General features: G+C 42.4%; 1 protein-coding gene across 3 annotated transcripts in view; it reads left to right on the top strand.

Moving 5' to 3' along the window:
* Nucleotides 1–10,041: 10,041 nt before the first annotated feature.
* The window catches only part of fmn2b (formin 2b), a 55,216-nt gene continuing 49,172 nt past the window's right edge, over nt 10,042–16,085 (top strand). The window contains exons 1-2 of one of the 3 annotated variants that reach the window (XM_048987962.1): nt 10,042–10,203; nt 12,005–14,001. In XM_048987962.1, the coding sequence (XP_048843919.1) occupies nt 12,033–14,001 (1,969 nt within the window). In that variant the 5' untranslated portion in view covers nt 10,042–10,203; nt 12,005–12,032. Of the gene's footprint in view, nt 10,204–12,001; nt 14,002–16,085 lie in introns of those variants that run through there. The other 2 variants (XM_048987961.1, XM_048987960.1) reach the window with 2 other exon arrangements.

Raw genomic sequence — 16,085 nt, 5'->3', positions numbered from 1 at the left:
AGACAAAACTGGGATTACCAGAATAAACACCTAGCAAACATGGTTTAACATTCAACAATAGCTGTGGATTGACGCTCCAACAATAAAAAATATGAGCTCGATTTTTTTGTGCGTTCTCAGACAATCGGGGTTGCAGCAGTACAACATCTTAGCAAGCACGAGGCGTACTGTGGGTGCACACACACTCACACCTGCACACACACTCACACCTGCAGGCAAACACATTAAAAGGCAGCGCAGAGTTGTCAATTCTTCCTTAGGGGGGGGGTCAGAGGTGACAAACGTGCAAACGTGAGGACGCAAGCTCCCCCACATACAGTAGATCGCTGAGGCTGGATTCAGACTCACAATCCCAGAGATGTGAGACAACCTGAGGATTAACACTGCATGCTAAATGTAATTCTACGTATACCGATATTATGTGTAATAAGCCTTATTTAATTTACTAAAAAAAGGCATCTTTTAAATTCTGTGATGGTGTATAAATTACTTTTTTAGATCTTCTGACAGAAACCTCCGTCACTGAGTTAGGCTCACCAATATCTAACCCTTCCAAAGCTCATGTATTTATGAAATACATGAAATGTAGAAATAATTGTTCTCAATATTGACGGGCCTTTCAATCCTCAATAAAACTGACCTTTTAAAGGACAAATGTGTTTCATATCTAAATGCTGTGTTTTTTAGACCAGGAAGTAAGATCAATGTCCAGAAGGTTCAAATTCCCAAATTCATTGATTTATTTAAACCACTTTCATGTTAAGGACTTGTGTTTTAAGTCTAACTGTGTGTGTGTATGTGTGTGTGTGTGTGGCCGTGTCTGTGTCTGAATAGACTTCTTCCCCTCTGCCTGGTGGGATATCATATCTCAAACTGTGAAGTAAGTGACTCTACATTGTTTTTATGCATGTATTTTTATCCAAAATGGCGGTGAATCTTTGTAGCGATGATTATCCTCCTCATAACCCCCGCTACATAGTTTTTAGTCCATCCCGCTTGGTGGGATTCTTTTCTTTCAATATCACTTGTTACACAGAAGAGCCACAAATGGTTCCATTTTTAAATACAGTTTGTTTGTGTATATGGTCTATGGATAGCTTTAAAACAGCAATAAATATAGAGATATTGTGTACCTTTTATTTTTCATTGTACCTTCCTTTACAAGACCACTTCTGTAGACTTACATATAATATGCAGATTTTGACCTAAATCTTTTCAGCAGTTATTTAGTTTCAAATTAGTTTTAAAGTGCCATGAATCTGTAGCACACGTGTATACGGAGCGATTTCATTGTGGTTCATTTTATTACAAATCTGTTGACAGACACAATATGGCCTCTGTTCTTACAGTGAGATCTCCAGATATCTTGTACTGTGACTGCGTGGCATGAAATTGGTATTTCCTACAAATAACCACTAGGTGTCGGCATTGAACAGCATTAGCAGCACTAACGTCAAAGTTTATCATTTATTCAAAGCGACAGCAGTACTATATTTTATATTTTCTGTGTAACTGTTTATAAAACTATATATTACATTACACTTTCGTAATACAATATCATTTCAATTTTACAATTTTTGAATTAGTTCCCTCCCTTTGTTGGTTGCATACCACACAAAACAAATATTTTGTTTAATAAGGATTCAAGCCAACTTTAGACCTTGAAAATGCAAAATACTTAATAATCACGATCCACGTATCATGAAATTCTGGAGCAGTTGTGCTAACTGCAGTACAGTGTGCGGAATTTGACTATTTTACAACATCGTTTGTACTGTAACAACAAAGATTTACCGAGGCGTAACTGAACCACAGGGGCAACACAGCTTAATGATACTGCAGCTCATTGTGTACCTCAATTCAAACCCCAGCTTATCAGACTTCTATGGCATTAAGTGTTCATTTCCCTCCCGGAGGAGGACCGACTCGCCCATGGATGTGGATGGACGTCATGAGCCCAAGGTGGCTCGTTCTTTTTGGAGGAACAATCAAGATAATCGTGACATGACACTGTTTTTCTTTCCTTTCCTCTGACACGTCACTGTAAAACCATATAATTTTTCGGGACAGGATTCAGTCTTCAGATTAAATTTTTGGTCAGTGCTGCCGGTCCAAGAAGCTGCATACATCCTATTTCTTTGTTTTTATTGCATTTTGGGAATTTTCAAAGTTGTTGATCCCTGTTTAACTCTTGCCCATTATCAAGGTTTCTTAGTGTGATTGACGAGCCGCGGTTACTGTACCGCATAAAGTACCATTGCAAAACCATAGCAACTCCGTAGGGACCACTTAGCGACACCTTAGCAACCACTTTGAATAGCCGAAGTGACACCACAGCAACACTCTCACATCCTCTTTTAACTCTTAGAAACACCATAGCAACCACCTAGCAACACCTTAGGAACTACCCTGGGTAGCACACCAACACTCTAGCATCCACCTTAACTACTTTAGTGACGCCATAGAAACTGCCTAACAACACCTTAGCAACAACCTTAAATAGCATACCAACACCATAGCAACCACCTAGCATCACCTTAGGAACTACCCTGGGTAGCACACCAACACTCTAGCATCCACCATAACTACTTTAGTGACGCCATAGAAACTGCCTAACAACACCTTAGCAAGAACCTTAAATAGCACACCAACACCATGGCCACCACCTAGCAACACCGTAGCAACAGCCTAACAGCCACCCTCATTACCTTAGCAACCACATCGAATAGCATAGCAACAGCCTAGCACCACAACAGATAACATAGCACCCGCCTAGCAACATCATAGCCATGCTACTATAGCAACCAGCCAGCAGCACTTCAAGAACGACTTTGAATAGCATAGCAGAAAAGTTAGTTGTAGAACACCGTATCAAAAAAAAAATCATATACCTTGGCTTCTACGTATTTTAAATAGCAACATCCAATAGAGCTTGATTTAAATAGCAACATCCAATAGAGCAATCACGCCTGCCGTTTCCTCGGGAAATGCACATTGCTGGATTTTTCTTGTTACTTCATACATATATTTATCTTCATTTGTTTTGAACAATATGCAGTCAGTATTAGGATTTGGAATATTTCTTTCAATACCTCATTTACACTATGAACAACAAGTGAGTAAACACTCAACAGCAAGAGAATTATATCGTGGAATTGTCCACAGGTTCTGGAAATCAGAATCCAGGGCTAAAAGTATTTGTTTTACGATTCAATATACAGTGTTGTTTAGTTGGGCACCGTACACCTGCAACTTAGCATAGCACTAACGTTAAATAGACTGTAAAACAAACACATTCATCTGTTCTTTCTGTTAGGAAACTGGAAACATCCTATTTCGTTCGATAACTAAGCATTCTCAACAAGAACTTATGAGCATCCAAATTAGGGACCACCGAACTCCATTTGAAAAGCAGCTTAAAATGATTATTTTTAAATGCATCTTGAGAAGGATGCTGCCATCTTCAGGTTAAATTGAGTACTGTTTTATAACTATTGGAGCCAAGCTATCGACAGCCACTCTTCTAAAAAAATACTTCATAGGTATATAAAATGTTATATCAATCAACTTTTTCATTTAGAAACAGAATTTTGGTTACTGTAGGAAGGGAAGGACTATCCGTCTCTGGAGGGAGAATCAAATGATCAACATAATGCCGCCCCCTGCACCATCCCCGTCCCACATGCTCTGACCAGAGGTGCTCTCATCTTTATTCAATCAGGTGACTCATTTCTCTCCTGCCATCAACACGCACTGCATGCTTTTCAGCCTTTTTATGACTTGTTTTCAATGTTAAACAATTGCACATTGTAGCATTTCCACGCCAATTTTTGTCTGTGTGAAGGAAATTAGCTTTTTATTTGAGCAACATGACAAGTAATATTTCTGTTGTAAAGTAAAAGAGAATTCTCCATCTGGATAACTGCAAACACCAATGTCCAGAGCAGAAGTGCAGACTCATTGTGGTCAATGAAAACGCATGCTGTTTATTGGAACAGTGAGAGTGCTTATAAAGATCACAAAGACCATGACGATCATTACCCAGAATATTAATTGCCTAAATAACTGATCCCATCACCCCAAAAGCTGATATGTGGCAAGCATTCTACCATGAAATGGATCTTGTGCATTTTACAGCTGGGTGCTACACATTAGCACTGTTGAGGTGAGTTAATCTCCATAAACAATGTAAAAGCCTTTGTCTGTAATATCAGTGATACATCAAATCTAATGAATTGCTATTGTCAAGTGCCTAATGTCAGCAGAAATTGGAACAGATCAGACAGCATACAAAATGTGGCTTCACTATTTACAGCTGTATTACTTGCTTGTGTTTAATTACCAACTCTGAGTGCAGTAACGCCATATTCTGGTATCATTAAAATGAACCACCATCTTTGTATTGAAACAATGAGCTGCATTGTTTCCACAGAAGGAATTCTGTGCTTGTGTTTGATTTACAGAAACACTTTTGTGTCAGCTGGCCGAGCAATGTCTGTATAATAGACCTTTTATGCAGCTTCTCTTTTTGCTCATTTTCACACAATATCATATGTAAATGCTGCACATTTGAACTATCTTGCCACCAAAATGAAATGGATCACTGGGACAGTGTACTGCAATTTACCTAGATTGTCTTGTAGCCCTGTGGTTTACAGTGAGACTGCTGAAATGTTCTATTTCATCATTTCAAGGAAAGGTATCAATGTTGAAAGGAAGCATATGTCCCCCTTAGATGTAAGGTGAGAGTCCTCATTAAGGTGTACAAACTAGATATTCTGTAAACCAGAGTAATACATGGCTGTAACTTTGGTCGTGAGAATAAACAATAACATTGCAGTGGCATTTCAATTGTACGATCCTCGAGTGTGCCACGCCCCCTCATTAACCCCGTGTGGAATCCCTACTTTCACCAGCCGTTCTGCGTTTCCTGCCTTCAGTCTTGTGCATTTAGTCCGTTTCCCCAGTCCAGTCATTCTTGTAGTTTCCCATGTCTGAATGTTCTTCGTTAATAAACCCTGTGGTTTTGGATCTCCGTCTGCCTGATCCTGATTTCCCCGCTCTGTCATCTCCCTGCTTGCTTGACCCGTATTACCCTGGCATGGACCTATGTCAATCAAGCAAGGTGATATACACAGGACTGCAATATTTTTATATGAATCAATAATACATATTCTCAGCATAATTTGAACTTAAGCACTATGGATGTAACGATACACTCAACTCACGATTCGATTCTGAGTTCACGATACAATTTTCTCACGATTTTTTAACAGAATGAGCTGCATACAAATTTGTTCAAAAATATTCCTTTATCTTTCTAAACTGTGCAAAACGTAGCATCTTCTTAACAGTGCAACTGAAATTGAATAAAATACTGTTAAAAAAATCCGAAATCAAAAATAAATTTTAAATAAATTTCAAATAAAATGGCTTTACATTAACTGCACCTTCATAACGCTTTTATATTGCATTCAAAAAACGTTCAGTGCACCTTCATAATGTATTAAGTATTCAGAAATCATTCATAAACGTCATGTATGCATACCTTTACATCCTTATATGCCTTAACAGCTGTAATATACATTAATAACAAACATATAACACTCTGGTTTCCCCCCACAGTCCAAAGACATGCTGAGGATAATTGGACTTGCTAAATTGCCCTTAGGTGTGCATGTGTGAGTGTGTGAGTGTGCCCTGCGATGGGCTGGCCCCCCCATCCTGGGTTGTTCCCTGCCTCGTGCCCATTGCTTCCGGGATAGGCTCCGGGCCCCCCGCGACCCAGTAGGATAAGCGGTTTGGAAAATGGATGGATGGATATAATAACAACAAACATTATAATTATATAATCCTGTAATGTTTGATATTAATATATATTAAAGCTGTTAAGGGATGTTAGGATGTTAACGTGCATGCTGCTTATGAATGTTCTATGAATGCATTATGAAGGTGCACTGAATGTTCTATAAATGCATAATGAATGCATTATGAAGGTGCACTTAATATAAAGCGTTACCAAACAAACTAAGGCTTGCATGTGCAGCTTTTTAGCGTGGTTTGCCCTTTTAACACTAGATTTACCGAGTTTTTATTCTCTGCTGAGAGTCCCAAGGTGTTTGTCACCCCTGCTGTGATTTTCGCAGGTCTTCAGCCCCATCCTCCTCCTGCTTTTGTTGTGCAAACACACCCATTACCTGTGAGGCCTGGCGCATTTGCATTTTTTACTCAGAGTAGCTCAAATCCAAGGCAGGCTAAACCTCTGTGTGTGACATGGAAACCTTCACAAAAGTCTGCCATATCTATACCAAATATCCCACACGCTGACTGACCTGCAAATATGAAAGACGCACATTCACAAAATATATGGAAACACAAGTCTGTGTTATTTATAAAACAAATTGAGTGAAAATAGAATGAAAAGTTGCTAATAGAATGAAATGAATAAAATGAAAACATGCTAACACTTCAGTCTCCAATGCATGTTTGTATATAAATGTCATAAGCTGAGTGAAGTCATGGTCCATGGTTTTTGACATGCTCATACACATACAGAATAAAATGTCATTTCATTTTCATTGGCCATCACTGAATTATAACACCAAAAGTGAATTTTGTTTTTGTGTGATCTCTCCAGCTTTGCATGTTTGGCTGTTCATGTAAAAATTGATGTATCCGTGCCTCAGTTCCAGGTTCATCTCTTCGTCATCTTTCTGCCTTTTGTCTCAGTGGTTACTGTCCCACACAGTCTGTCTATCTTTCAAAGTCTGTGTTTGCAGCGTTTGAAAACCCAGTGACCATCATCCCTGTATTTGGCAATGGAGTTCCTTGGCTAGAAGAATCGGAAACAATCTTCTTTTTCCTTTCCACCCTGTAGATGCTTTGTACAGAACGTAGGCATTCACCGCCACCAAGTCCAGCATGTTGTAAAACACAGCTACTGGCCACTTGCTTGTTGCTGCTCGTACTGAATACATGCGCGCCATTCTAAACACTGACGTGGAGAATTCCTCTCCCTGTGCAGTGTCCTTTGCCAATGGAGGAAGTTCACGGCAAACGTTATTCACCATGCCCAGTAAAGTGAAGCAGTCTGTGTGACAGTGACAGTGAGGTGAAGAAATTGTCCATTGTGACATTTCTCCCGTCATCCAGAAATGACTCCATCAGACTCATGACCACGTTCTCTGCCAGCCTTCACCAAGAACTGTGCTGAAAGTTTCACTCCAGGAGAACACATGAACATAGATGTACAGCTGTTCTCGACCAAGGTTCATTGTCCATGCAGTATATTTACATTTACATTTACAGGATTTGGCAGACGCCCTTAGCCAGAGCGACTTACATAAGTGCTTTGAGACTCTGCAATGAATTTCCGATGCTAGCTCAATAAGGACCCCAGCTACGAATACTATCTCTGAGAACGCCATTGAGTAGTGCAGAATTTTTATTTTAATTTTTTTAAAACACACACCAGAAAAAGAGTCGAGTAAGAATATAGAAGTTCTACGTCAGGTATTTCTGAAAAAGAAAAGTTTTGAGTCGTCGCTTGAAGACATTCAAGGATTCAGCTGTTCGGACATCTAGGGGGAGTTCATTCCATCAATTAGGTGCCAGGACAGAGAAGAGCCGAGATGCGTGTCTTCCTTGTGCCTTGAGGGGAGGTGGGACCAGTCGAGCAGTGCTGGAGGATCGGAGAGATCGTGGTGCAGAGCGGGGTGTGATGAGGTCCTTTAGGTAGGATGGTGCCAGAGAATTTTTGGCTTTGTATGCGAGCATCAGTGTTTTGAATCTGATGCGTGCAGCTACAGGAAGCCAGTGGAGGGAGCGCAGCAAAGGAGTGGTGTGGGAGAACTTGGGAAGGATGAAAACAAGACGAGCAGCTGCATTCTGAATCAGTTGGAGGGGACGGATGGCGCTCAGTGGTAAACCCGCTAGAAGCGAGTTGCAGTAGTCAAGGCGTGAGATGACGAGGGACTGGACGAGTATCTGGGTAGCCTGGGTGGAAAGAAATGGACGTATCCTCCTGATGTTAAAGAGGAGAAACCGACAAGAGCAAGAAAGACTGGCGATATGTGAGGAAAATGACAACCGATCATCTATGGTAACTCCAAGGTTTCTAGCAGAAACCGAAGGACGGATCAGGGAGTTGTCAAAGGAGATCGCAAGGTCCTGGAGGGGGGATGAGTCAGCCGGGATGTAAAGCAACTCAGTTTTACTAGTTTTGAGTTTTAGCTGGTGAGTGGTCATCCAAGATGAGATGTCTGCCAAGCATGTAGAGATCTTAGTGGAGACATGAGTGTCTGAGGGAGGGAAGGAGAGGATGAGTTGAGTGTCATCGGCATAGCAGTGGTAGGAGAAGCCATGTGAGGATATAACTTCGCCAAGAGATTTAGTGTAGAGGGAGAATAGGAGAGGGCCAAGAACCGAGCCCTGAGGGACACCGGTGGAAAGACAACGTGGAGTAGATGTGGATCCATTCCATGTCACTTGGTATATCGCATCCAAGCCAGACAAATTTGGGATCAAGTTCTGGATGGCCACGGATTTGGAGACCAAATACGTCTGCAACGTGTCCCCTAACTTGGGAAAGGACCCCAGTCACCAGAAAAGGGAGAGGCTGGCAGAGAACATGGTCATGAGTCTGATGGAGCCATTTCTGGATGACGGGAGAAATGTCACAACGGACAATTTCTTCACCTCACTGGCACTGTCACACAGACTGCTTCAGCGCAAAACAACACTACTGAGCACAGGGAATAAAGTTTGGTATGAACTTCCTCCAATTTCAAAGGACACTGCACAGCAAGAGGAATTCTCCGCGTCAGTGCTTAGAAGTGGCAGTGTCTCCTTGACAATTTATGCACCTAAAAAAACAAGATTGTGTGTGTTCTGAGTTCCTTGGACCAAGATGTGGCGATCTGTGAAGGCAGAAAGAGGAAACCCAACACGATAACAGACTATAACCACATGAAGGTATGTGAATGTGTGTATAATTTTACATCAGTGCTACAATGTTTTCTGATATGTACTATACAGGCCTATATAGAAAGAAGGTAGAAAAAAAGCAAATACACTCATGACTCTCTCTCTCTCTGCTGTTATAGTGTGGTGTAAATGTGTTGGACCAAATGGCGCGCATGTATTCCGTAAGAGCAGCAACATGCAGGTGGCCAGTAGCTGTATTTTACAACATGCTGGACCTGGTGGTGGCAAATTCCTACGTTCTGTACAAGGCATGTAGACAAAAAAAAAGATTATTTTTGAGTCATCTAGCCAAGGAACTCCATTGCCAATTTATGCCACAAAAGGCTATGGGGACAGAGGAAGGCTGCTGCTGTGTCAGGACTTGTATGGACAACTCAGTGTCAGGTACAGGAGAACTGCAACAGAAACCGCAGCAGGTTTACCAGTGCAAAGTGTTACAAATTCACTTGCGCCAAATGCAGGGATGATGGTCACTGGGTCTGCAAACACTGCAAAGTTTGAAACACTCAATTTTTTTTATAAATAAAACAGACTTGTGCTTCCATATATTTTGTGAATGTGTGTCTTTCATATTTGCAGGTCAGTCAGCATGTGGGATATTTGGTATAGATATGGCAGACTTTTGTGAAGGTTTCCATGTCACACACAGAGGTTTAGCCTGCCTTGGATTTGAGCTACTCTGAGTAAAAAATGCAAATGCGCCAGGCCTCACAGGTAATGGGTGTGTTTGCACAACAAAAGCAGGAGGACAATGGCCCAAGAAACTCTCAGCAGGGATGCTAGTAGGTGTTAGGCCCAGGGAATTTACGCAAATTTGCGTAGATTTGGCAGTTCTAGTGTTAATAAACTTCGCACTGGCGGTGGTGAATTGAGCTCACTGTGGTTCATGTATGGGCGAACCGACTTCCCAAGATCGCTGAAGGGGGCTTCCAGCGGGGCTTTCGTGCGCCGTAACCACGTGGTACAATCGAGCGTTTTGGCGGGTCGCTGAAGGGGCGTGTCCAGAGACCAAAGGCGCGAGGGTAATGAGTCGTAGCGCTGGTGCGGTGGTATGGTGAAGTGGAATAGACGCCCTCTGAACTTCGACTGAATTCTCGGTGCTTGATATTCATTTACAGTGACGATAGTTGTACAGTTTAAGTACCTCAAATTTTAAAGTTCGTGACTTTGAAAAGATGAGTCCTTAATGGCGCTCAACGATAAAACTCCAATCTAAAGGTACCTCGCGCGACGGGTCTGTAAACGCCGACTATGTTCTAATTAAGTAACTAATGTTAGTTACTGACTCGATTTACTTCAGAGGAATGTAATTATGTGATCTTACCCTCGGCTTATAAATCTTAATAATCATATGGAGAAAGTATTTTTGCCTCAATAATTTTAATTATGAAGTTTAGAGAAAACAATACTTCCCCCACGGATTAAATTAAGTACTTGGTTAAGCATTTAAATCATTTGATTTTAAAATAGCATATTAAGGCCGTGGTCAGAACATGCTTACGCAAGTTTTTTTTTTGTGTATTTGCGCTGGAAGTACATGTATTGAGATATAAGGCTGTAATTTGTTAGAAAACGGAACTTTCAATTATAACATTCAACTTTTTAAATGCGATGTGACAGGACGTATATATAACAACTGCAAGTGGTACTGAATTGTTGCTGTTCTGTTAGCTAGATGTTATAGTACTTTATTGGGGATACCTAATTTAGGAATTTAAGATGTATATCATCTCCTGTACACCTGACTCGGCTGATGATGGTCTTAAATATTAGTTTAATTTGATATGGGGCAGGTATGTTCAGTGGCTGAAGGTGCAAAAGCGTATGGTTAAGAACTAATTTATACGGAAATCGAGTTAAATTAATGTATGAAATATTTCGGCGAAATGTATTTTAATGGCGGTTTTGTGTTTTAATTTTAAGCTATTATGGACGCGGTCGACCTGACAGCTTGAGTGAATGGTTTAATTTTCTATGAAGAACTTGCATGCTTCGTATGGTTCTATTATGGAAATGGTGTTAAACCTCGCTTCAGGTACCACCAGAGTCAGAGTAAATGCCGGCAAATCATCGAAAATGGTCCGAGACTCATTCTCATGTGTTACGCGTTAATAAATCTACCTACTTTTAAATGCGTCGTCTGTGTGCTCAATAAATGAAATCGCTGTCACTTAATTTTAATACAAAGCTTCTCTTAACGGGTAAACGCGGCTGGTTTATACGTATCATATGCGCGGCTTTGCTTCCTTGGCCTTCTCCTTTAATTTTAGTTGTCATGTGACCGTGTTAGTAGCTTGAAGGTTGGTGGATATTGTGTTTTTAGTGTAATGCATGTCGATGGCGATGAAGTAAAATGGACCCTGTAGATTACATCACCATGTTATCCCCTTCCCCTTTAATTTAGTCTCAATAGTTTGTGCAGTTTTCCCTCTTGTAGGTGCATTTTCCCTAGGCGTCTGTTTTAACGAATCATTTACAATAGTTGCATATGCATAAAAACTCAGATTAGTGGAATTAACTCAGTAAGGTGTTTTCTCAATTTTTATTTTGAAACATCTTATAAATCATTGCAGATCCTTTAGTACTATTTGTTTTGATTGAGCCCAATGTATAAAATCATTCTGACTGCATCATGTAGGCAAATAGCCATGGCATTTGTAATCCACAGGGAATACATGGTAGCTTAGCAGCATGTGGCAAAAGAGGATGTACCCTCTGTATGTAACCCTATCCCCCCCCCCAGGGATGCAATTAAAAGTATGCATTGCAAAGTGACTGCAAGTGGTACTGATTTGTTGCTACTCTTTTAGCTAGATGTTATAGTTCTTTATTGGGGATACCTAATTTGGGGATTTAAGTATTAATTATGTGCTGAGTAAATCATTGTAGCTCGTGTGTTTTTTGTTTGTATTTATAAATCCAAAGATTTGTTAAACTGCTGCGGCATGAGATTAATCGTGCATCTGTTTTGTAAATGGATTTGTTTTCAGAAATATCCCTAACGTTTTATTTTTAGCAGGGCTAAAACCCGACCTCAGCAGTTCACCATGCAAGTCATCCAGACTGTGGAGTCTCAGGTCCCAGCACTAAGGGAAATCTTTGTCAGGACCCCTTTCACAGAGGGGCGACAGATCAGCATATTGACCCTGAGCGGGCGGGGGGAGCAGCAGCAGCCACCATTGCTGCAATGGGACGATTCAGACTGCAGAGTGCAGGAGTGCTGCACTGAGCATGCCCCAGTGGGACTCTCCGCCAGCAGTCCATTATGCAATGTAGCAGAGCCAGCAGAGGGGGGAGAGCGAGAGCAGGCATTTGCTTCCGCGTCGTCGTTGTCGTCAGCAGCAGCAGCCGTCTCATCACAGAGCCTGCCCAGGCCGCCAGACGCATCCAGAGCGGCTCGTGAGCATGGCCTGACTGCGGAGGCGTGCCCGCTGAACATCATGGGGAACCAGGACGGGAAGCTTAAGAAAGCATCAGGGGAAGCCTTTGATGGGGTTGACGATGCTGTGGGGCTCAATGAGGCGGAGTACACAAAGAAAGGATTCCATGGCAAGAAATCGCAGGGCAAGCACGGCAAGGGGGCGGACCCTGGCAAAAAGAAAGGCAAGTCGGAGTCCAAAACCTCTGTATTTTCCAATATTCGGATTCGCAAGAACCTGTCTAAGGCGAAAGGGTCCACAGGAGGTTCCAGAGAGGATGTTTTGAGTTCCCAGGCCCTGCAGCAGGATGAGCTGGACAGCGCCGTATCGGTTCAGACGAAAACCCCCGATGTCAGCCTTTCGGCTGACGAGTTGGGGCACTCGGATACTGAGGCTGACCGCTTAAACCTCACCGCTGCATGTCAGCAGAACACCGTAGAGATCCAGAATGGACAAAGAGCCAGTTCGGGCTCCGACACAGACATCTACAGCTTCCATTCGGCGGCGGAGCAAGAGGATTTGCTCGCTGATATCCAGCAGGCGATTAGGCTGCAGCAGGGGGTCAACATTTCAACTGCCGAGGATCTGAGCTGGAAAGTGGAGTGTAAACAAGCAGCTAACGATGAAGCAGCTGCCCCATCTGTCCCGGAGCCTCCCGCTGCCCTCGTGGCTGCTGGTGACCAGGAGAATGGCCTGGTTGCCAGGCCCATTTTTTCGCTGGATAAAACAGCTGAGAAGAACAATGTGACCGGAGCCGGGTCGGAGCTGAATGGGGTAAGCCCCGAATATGGGGAAGCTCTTTGTGCTGTGGTGGGGACAAAGGGGCCAGGGCTATTGAGGGATGAAGCTCAGCCCCCCACAACCGAGGAGCAAGGGAAAGTGGGGAGCCCTGTTGCCAAGACGACCAGCGCCACCAGCTTCCCTGACCTCACTGGCTCTTTTGAAAGTGCAGAAGAGCCAGTGGAGGACGGATTGGATCTAGCTCCCCATTTAAACGGAGGCATTAGTAATGTTACTGGGAATCTCGAGTATGGGCTGAGCTTCATGAATGGGAGTCTGGTAGGTGAGGAGTTGCCGATGCCTGATGAGCCAGAGGACGTAAAAGCAGAGCCCGTGGCACCCCCACCTACACATCGACGGAAAAGCAGCCTGTCCTCCCCATGGCCCCCAGAGAGCCCTCTGGCAACTCGTCTCCTTAAGTCAACTGTGACTACCCCCTCGGTCAAGCCCTACCCCCCTATTCATCCTTCCTACATCAAGACCACCACCCGGCAGCTCAGCTCCCCGAACCACTCCCCGGCTCACTCGCCATCCCAGAGCCCCCTTTTTCATCGACGGGGGCATGAGCTCGGCTGCCGGACCGAGAGGCGGCGATTAAAGAGGCAGCGCTCTCACAGTATCACAGGCCTGCTGAGCCGATCGGCAGACTGGACAGAGGAACTGAGTAAAATCCGGGTCGGTAAAGCTGGATCCACCGACTTCCTAGAGTATGGGGGCTCTGAGGAGAGGCTGAGAAGTGGAAGTCAGCCCCTGTGTGCTACACGGAGGTCATCCTGTGTGCAATCCTCCACATGTAGCTTCCAGGATGTCTTCTCAGGTGAGTAACATGTGTTAGCTCTTGTTTACCTTTCATCACGTGACTTGTCTGTACAATTAATGGTGCTTCTGGCCTTGTGGTGTACCCTAATAATTTTTATTAGAAATACCATTTTTGGGTGAACTGAACTGTTTGTTTCCTACGTTGGTGAAAGAGTGGAGAACTGATTGCACATCTTACTGACTTTGGCGCGGACAAGGGGGTGGGGGGCTGTCATTTTTGTGTCTGATTTGCCGTGCATTAGTTTGTCTTTTATGTAGTGTGCATAAATGTACGCTGCAGACCCAACAATGGCTGCTTGTACTGTGGTAGAAATGGAAAGTCTGTCCAGAAGTGTAACATTTTGGTGTTAATTTCCCTTCATTATTTTTCTTAACATAGCTGATTTCCCCTCACATTTCCTGGAAAGTACCCAGATAATTAGGGCATTTTATTATTTATGCAAAAGTTCATTCATTAGATTGAAATATGCTTTCATTGGGGCAGTAAAGCGCTATCATTGAGGCAAGAGGCTGTTTTTTTGTAAACATATGAAACCTCTCTTATTTATGTATGTCCAAACACTTCAGGCGAAAACAGGTACACCACATAACATCACAACTTTTATAAGTAGAAATTAGCTCTGATGTATGTGTAACAATTACAGTATGTATCTGCGGTATTTTATTTATATAGTAAAAAAAAAATTTAAAATGAATGTTTGGATTGTCATTTGCATTTACGTGTTTTCCAGTATTTCATTTGTAAAAGCCTGATTTAGTGCTGCGATCAGATGCGGCAGTTGTTCAGCTTGAATTTTCCCCCAGTTCCACCGGTTTACTGCACATGGTGCTGTGTTTGTTTTTAGCCTGTGCGGCTCTTCTGCAGCAATGCAGTGCTGCTGCTGCAGGCTCTCAGGAATATCCCCCAGCCCCCTTCCTGTAGGAAGACCATTGGCATGCATTTTCTGTACCGTTTTCAGATCAGTCTCTTATCTGACATTCTGGGTGTGGGGGCTGCATTGATTTGCTGTCAGTGTTGAATGTGCCACTCTTCAGTATCAATCTGAGATGTCAGTCACCCACAGCATGACCAGACAAACTTGAGTTTGTGAATTTCAGACATCAGCGATCTTGTGGGGTGGAGTACTTCCAGTTAGTCAGTTTGTGATTGAGTTTATAATTTGCTCATTGATTTAAAAAGATACATGCTGATGTATGCTTTAGTTTTGAGGAAGAGGAAGGTTAGATATGCCATTGATTCTGAGTGGGGCTAGAAGGGAATCGATGGTGGCGGGAAATCAGCTGGGCCATCGCGTCACTTTAACCAGTTTTGTTATGGAGACTGTGCATCAGTGTGTGTATGTACAGACAGTGCTGCGGTAAGACTGCCACTTGCTAATAATAGTAATCTTGAGAATTTTTGGGTTGTTTTTATGTGTGTCCAAATATCACTTCCTCATATGGACAGTCTGACCTTAAGAATACAGTATAAGAAATTTGCAATTGGCCCATTAAGCTCGTTTGGGGAGAATTTAACTAATAGCTCAGAGTTGCTAAAATCTTATCTAGCTCTGATTTAAAGGAACTCAGGGTTTTACTGTAGCTCCCCTAATCTGAATGCAATCAGCAACCATATATTTATGTAATATTTTAAATCCTCTGCTGTATGGAAAAGTCAGCCATTTTCCATTTTGTTTTGAATATGACCATGGTTAGAACTGGATTGTTGTTTTTATGAATCATCCATCATTGAATTCTCTTTAAGAAAACTGAAGCTTTCAGTTGCCAGTTTTGGCAACACATTCACAGGTATTGGAGGTTTACTGGACCAATTTAGGTTAATTTAACCACCATGTTAGAAAATCTACTTTCTGAGAGATGGTTATGAATGCATGATCAACTGGTCTCGTTTTTTAACTTGCACTTCCTGCTGTCCCTAGCCAGTGCATGCAATATATTTTATGTAGCTGAGAATGAGCTAATATTGACTAAAATCATATAAATATCTTTTCTGACTTTGTCAGGTAGCTGCTTCTTTTTTTTTTAGGAAATACAGACACACATCTTTTTTGTTATTGTAGATAACATCTGAATGTTTATTTG

The sequence above is a fragment of the Brienomyrus brachyistius genome, chromosome 20 (genome assembly GCF_023856365.1).
Source record: "Brienomyrus brachyistius isolate T26 chromosome 20, BBRACH_0.4, whole genome shotgun sequence".
Lineage (NCBI taxonomy): Eukaryota > Metazoa > Chordata > Actinopteri > Osteoglossiformes > Mormyridae > Brienomyrus > Brienomyrus brachyistius.
Note: the sequence above shows the minus strand (reverse complement) of the source record. Positions and strands in the feature narration are given on the sequence as shown.